At 36.2% G+C, this 6,383-nt stretch overlaps 1 protein-coding gene across 1 annotated transcript; it reads right to left on the bottom strand.

The window, feature by feature from the left end:
* Positions 1-3,938: 3,938 nt before the first annotated feature.
* Positions 3,939-5,261, bottom strand: LOC112590341 (uncharacterized). The gene is made up of 3 exons (XM_025306509.1): positions 5,142-5,261; positions 4,780-4,933; positions 3,939-4,546 (listed from the first exon to the last, which is right to left on the bottom strand). Exons 2-3 carry the CDS (start codon positions 4,926-4,928, stop codon positions 4,282-4,284), a joined length of 414 nt encoding a protein of 137 aa, XP_025162294.1. The 5' UTR covers positions 4,929-4,933; positions 5,142-5,261; the 3' UTR covers positions 3,939-4,281.
* Between the last annotated feature and the right edge of the window lie 1,122 nt (positions 5,262-6,383).

Below are 6,383 nucleotides of genomic sequence, written 5' to 3'. Positions count from 1 at the left end.
TTGTTATCGATCGTCCACCGTATTCATCTGATTTGGCTCCGTGCGACTTCTGGCTATTTCCCAAACTGATATTGGCGATGAAAGGAAATCGTTTCGATACCATCCCGGTCATCCAAAAGACTTCGACCGCCATACTAAAGGCCATTCCGCCGATGAGCCGATGAGTATAAAAAATGTTTCGAAAAATTTGTTGAATGTTTCCAGCGCTGTATTGACTCAGAAGGAGACTATTTTGAATAAACAAGAATAAAAAATCAAAATAATAAACGCTTTGTATTTTTTTTTAGACCAGTCTCATTGGATCTGGGATAGACTGTGTAGGTCATTCTGAACAAGAAAGTCTTTCACCATTTTGTAAATTAATACACAAATTTTCAAGTAATTAATTAAAAAAGCCTCTAAATATGGCCATTTTCAATAATTAATAATTCAAAATTTTATGTGGTTTGCAAAGTGGTACAGGACTTTTTGATCCAAAATGACCTAATCTAAAGGAATGCCAAAGAGTTGAATCTTACGTTGAAATACCCTGTATATTGAAGAAAAGTTTGATTCTGTTTTCTCTTTCTCATTTTGTACCATTCACAAAGAATTTAATAATAAACTTAAGCCATTTTTTGTAAAAAGTATCTATATAGATATTATATTCTTAGTATATTTACTTTACAGTCATGGAGAGATTGGCGTATTGATATCAAAAGTAAGGCTGCCAAGTTAAAAAATTATCAACAAGGCACAGGTGCAGGGGGTCCATCAACAGCTTCTCTCAACGAACTGGAGGAACGACTTATAACATTAATGGGTATAGAATCCATAACTGGACACTGGAAAGTAATAGATCCTGCAGAGGTTAGTATGCAAAATTGTACTATATTACAACATTATTGAAATATCGCTTTGTATAATGTGTCCACATTGTACATATACGCAGATATAAGAAATTGTTGTTTCTACCTGTTTTAATTATAAGTTAAACATTTATTCTACTTCTATTTTCTTCCATTTTTGCTTTAATTTTTTTCATACAGCCATTGCATTAGGCAGAAAAGGAGCATTTAACACTTAAGGAAAATCTGCCCCCATGCACAAGTCCTACCGTTGTACAACCCAAATCAGTACAAACTTATACAGACACATTCATTCATTTCCCTCAGAAAGATACGCTATTCCTACATGAAACTTCTCAGGCTGTCCTGTCCACATCTGTATCACCGCACAAACATACATCGATCCATATCTTTCCACAAAAAAACACTCTGCTCCAACGTCAAACACCTTTGGCTGTATCTTCCACACAATCAACAACTCACATACAGTCATCTGTATATCTTCCTCGAGAAAAAACCATTCTCCAAGGTGAACCTTCTTCGGCACTATCTCCACCTTCATCCAGCCACTCAAATTTATCAGCACATATTAATAAACCTGAAGCTACATTGACGTTTTCTTTCTCTTCACTTCGTCGTCCAGCGGTACCTGAATAGTCCCAGAATAAAGTCAAACGCCTAAAAACCGACAAACCTGCAGAAGCTCGTGGTAAGAGATTGATAGAGACTACGGGGTTCTGCAACAGAAATAATGAGAACGATATATTTTAACAAATTTTATTAAGCTTTGATACAATCACATATGATCCTTTATAAAGTATATTTCTGAAAAACCATAGAATATAACTCATTATTCCCAGCACATTCCTACTATTCCTGATAACTGTTCTGGAAGTGTTTGCTCATTAAAATGTTCACAGCTTGTTTTCTGATTCTTACATATCGTCTATAAAGTGTAATCATTATTATTTATCGATAAAAGTGCGTGTAAAATAGGCTTATAAGCACAAATGTATATATTCTAAGGCTCTATTTGACCCATAAGCTATTTCATTGGCTACTAGACACTTTTATAGGCTATTACATTGCTAGAAGAGAGTTCAGAAAATGGATCCATATGTAAATGTAATTAATTTTGATAAAAATGTTATAGATAAGTTGTTCTCATTACTTCTTCGACAGAACACGTATAAATGCCTGGAGTTGATGCCATATAAAAAAGGTTAAATAGAAATTTCTTTATATGTTCTGTGGGGGCGATAAAGTATTGCGTATGCAGAAAGAGTTTTGTTCGAGTACTTGGAATTAAAATTATTAGTCAATATTATTCTCGAAAAATTTTTCGTACACAGGTGAATAATCTTATTGGCACCCATTCTTCATGATAAAAGCTATCTTGCTTTAACTGAACGAAATTTAAGTATATTGATGGAGGAAGGAAAAACTGAACGAATACAAAATTTAAGTGTATTGATGGAAGAAAGAAAAAGTTTCATTTATAAATTCGCTAATACAGTTATCATGTTTACCGAATACATTTTAAGACAATGATTTTTCCATATCCATAAAATCCAACAATAGATATATGTCTGTCTTACTCCTCTCTCTCTCTCTCCCTCTCTTTCTCTCTCTCTCTCCCTCTTCCTTTCTCTCTCTCTCTCTCTCTCTCTCTCTCTCTCTCTCTCTCTCCCTCTCCCTTTCTCTCTCTCTCTCTCTCTCCCTCTCTCTCTCTCCCTCTCTCTCACACACACACTCTCTCGTTCTCTCGCTTTCTAGCTCTCTCGTTCTCTTTCTTTCCCTTCCTCTCCCTGTTCAATGCATATTTTAAGTGGTTATAGGAATTTTTATATGTAAATTTAATCCTTACATATATATATTTGTATAATAGTGATAGTAAAGGCTCGATAACTTTCCCTTGTGGAAAGTTATCGACACTTTATTGTATTAAGTGCGCAACTAAGTTCCCGCTGTTTTTCAAGAGATGGCTCCAGTAGTAAATGCTGGTCGATTGTGACCAGGGTTGGGTAATATGCGCGGCAGGGAGGTATTATGCACAATTCTGCGCATAATATGCATAAAATGCAGAAAACGCGCAGAATACGCAGAAAACATGCAGAAAACGCAGAAAACGCAGAAAACCCATGTGATGCCCATTCTAAGGGCGAATTCACACCTTGGAAGAAAAGCGGAAAGCAGAAAGGCAGCAGTCAATGGGTGCGTTCAACGAACTCAATAATTGCACAACAGTTGAGGAATTCGTCGACGTAATTAGTCTAGATTTCGAGATCTAAAAGTAAGGACCAATAATCGCTAATTGTTCACTGAGCGCTTTTTTCGCTGAACGCGCCCAATCAGAACGCGCGCTGGTTTCTGCTTTCTTTTACTATATTACCAGCGCGAGTTCTGATTGGCTGCTGCCTTTCTGCTTTCCGCTTTTTTGCCAAAATGTGAATCCGCCCTAACTCTACAATCCTATTTACCGCGCGTGAATTAGATTCATTACCATATCTAGATATCATCTGGATATAGAAAGAAATTAAAAAATGGGAGACAGCGAAGAACTATATTCCCAATTTCATGTTTTTCATGATCATGGGCAAATGTTTGTGCTTTGTCTCATATGCCAAACGGTTATAAAAAGTGATGGTGAGAAGTTACAGAAGCAAAGGTTTGTATATATCCTGTATATAATTATATTATATTTAAAATTGTATTATATTTTTATTGTAGGAGAGACCGGGGCTGGTTGATACAATTTTTTTCTATGATTGTTTTACACGAAACTAACAAATGGAATACAAAAACATGTAGCCTGAAATAACTTACTGCAACATCACCGCAATGTTTTTGCGAAAATACTATATTTTTATGCACTATTATCTTTTGTCGTTTTGCAGTAATGTTAAATATAACAACGTGCCCCGTGTATCATTTAATCCCGGTCTCCCCTATTTTTACATTTCAAAACTATTTGAATCATCTCTTATGTTTAGTTATACTTAAACCAAAAAATATATGAAATATTTTAACTTTCAGGATGGTTTGTAATGATAATAAACAAGCAAGTAATAATAAGGCTAAAAAACGGAAAGTCACCAAGAGCAATACAACTAATGTAAGTCAACTCATGTATTTCAAATTAGGCTTTAACTATAATCTAAATATTAAATTTCAAATGAAATATGTTTATGCCTTTTTGTAGATGCACTCATCACTCAACGATACCCAGCCCAGACTGCGTCGGATAATGTGCAAAAATCTTCTAACGACGGCCTCAATACTATTGACGAAGCATTGACCAAATTTTTTTTCGGTTGTAATATATCGTTTTCTGTCGTAGAATCGGTACATTTTAAAAATTTTATATCTATTTTAAATCCGACTTATAAACTGCCGACAAGGAAGACTTTATCTACAAGTATCTTGGATAAATTTCATACAAAGATGATTCCCGCTAGAAAAGAGTCTTTGAAGAATACAGAATCTGTACTTTTAATTGATGGCTGGAAAAATTCCTCTGCCAATACAAAAAATATTGTTTGCGTCTAAGTATATATAGCAATACCAATATACATTTGCCCGCAACAACATCATATTCGCCTAATAATTTCTTATTGCCTAATAATTCATCTTCATTTTTACCATCGATGCTGCTATAACTTCTTTTATTCCCAAGATCATTTTCATTAATGTCATTGCTGTTCGTTGAACACTTTACCCTATATAAAAGTAACACAGTGCTATTTAAAATGCTATTTAATAAATGCACTAAAATATCTTAAGCAGTTAGATTATTATTATGAAAAGAAAACAAGAGAAAATATACCTATTGAATTTATTCTGTATAACTTAAAGTTTTGATTTATGTTAAGATTTATTAGTGTTTCTGTGCCATAACAGTTCACAATATGGTAATTTATTAATAAATAATGGAATTGACTATTGTACGTACCGATGAGTTTTCAGGCGTTTTACTGCAGTAGTGCACAACCTTGTATTGCATAATTTGCAAATTGCAAAATATTTTCCATTTTCTCTGACCCTCATAAATTCACCTTCAATATAATAATCATGAGAAGGTCTTCCTCCTATATTTGACATTTTCACTAAAAAATAATAACAAACATGCTGTTTTTTTACAGAATTTTAACAGAGTTGTACTTCATGCATTTTTTCTTATAGACTAGTTAGAAGTGGATATACAATTTTCACGTAAAATCCAACCTTTGAATCTTTTGAATCCAATTAAAAATGATCTTAGAACTCGCAGTAAATTCATGAACTTATCGCTAAAGGAAATAAAGCTATACTAACCTTAAAGGAGGTTTTCTGCATAAGAGGAGTTTTATGCAGCAGAAAACCTCGCTCAGTTTTCTGCGTAGAATACTCGAGTTTTCTGCGCATACAACTCTGCGCATAAAACATGAGGTATTATGCGTACACAACCTTGATTGTGACATAACCAAAACGTCATGAACCAAGCTTAGTCATATGGTAAACAAACCGCTTTGGCACATTAGTGATTTTGTCATATACTTTTGGTTGTGTGAAAATGTCTGATTTTGTGCCAAATAATCGTCATTTGCGGAAAGTGTTGCTTTTCTTTTTTCATTCGAAGAAAACGGCGGCTGAAGCGCATCGAAAACTCCAAAAAGTTTACGGAGATGCTGCTCTAAGTGAAACAACGTGCCGTGATTGGTTCCGTCGCTTCAAAGACGGTGATTTCGATGTTGACGACCGTTCGCGTGAAGGAAGGCCAAAAACCTTCGAAGACGCTGAATTGGAGGCATTGCTCGATGAGGATCCGTGCCAAACGCAAAAAGAGCTTGCTTCAGCATTAGGAGTTACCCGCCAAGCCATTTCCAAGCGATTGCATGCGTTGGAAATGATTCAAAAACAAGGAACTTGGGTTCCTTATGATTTGAAGCCAAGAGACGTTGAGCGTCGTTTTTTCGCCTGTGAACAACTGCTCCAGCGGCAAAAAAGGAAGGGTTTTCTTCATCGCATCGTTACAGGTGATGAAAAATGGATTCATTACAACCCAAAGAGAACAAAATCATAGGGACTGCCCGGTCATGCTTCTACGTCGTCGGCTCGGCCGAATATTCACGCTGCGAAGGTTTTGCGTGTATTTGGTGGGACCAGGGCGGTGTTATTTATTATGAGCTGTTGAAACCGAACGAAACCATCACTGGGGAACGGTATCGAACTCAATTGATGCGATTGAGCCGAGCACTGCGCGAAAAGCGGCCACAATACGAGCAGAGGCACGAAAAAGTGATTCTACAGCATGACAACGCTCGGCCTCACGTTGCCAAACCCGTTAAAACCTACTTAGAAATGCTCAAATGGGAAGTCCTACCCCACCCGCCATATTCCCCAGATATTGCGCCGTCCGATTATTACTTGTTCCGTTCGATGGCACATGGTCTGGCTAATCAGCAGTTCCGCTCATATGAAGACATCTCAAAATGGCTTGATTTGTGGATAGCCTGAAAAGACGAACACTTCTACCGTGACGGTATTCGAGCTCTGCCAGAAAGATGGGAAAAAGTT

This window comes from Harpegnathos saltator, unplaced genomic scaffold, assembly GCF_003227715.2.
Source record: "Harpegnathos saltator strain DR-91 unplaced genomic scaffold, Hsal_v8.6 scaffold784, whole genome shotgun sequence".
Classification (NCBI taxonomy): Eukaryota; Metazoa; Arthropoda; class Insecta; order Hymenoptera; family Formicidae; genus Harpegnathos; species Harpegnathos saltator.
The sequence above is the reverse complement of the archived record's forward strand: the minus strand, read 5'-3'. Positions and strand labels throughout refer to the sequence as shown.

Bases quoted from the DNA above. Each gene is read 5' to 3' on its own strand.
- LOC112590341 (XM_025306509.1), bottom strand. From the start codon at position 4,928: ATGTCAAATATAGGAGGAAGACCTTCTCATGATTATTATATTGAAGGT. The intron at 4,547-4,779 runs GTACGTACAATA...ACTTTTATATAG, and splicing joins AAACGCCTGAAAACTCATCG to GGTAAAGTGTTCAACGAACA.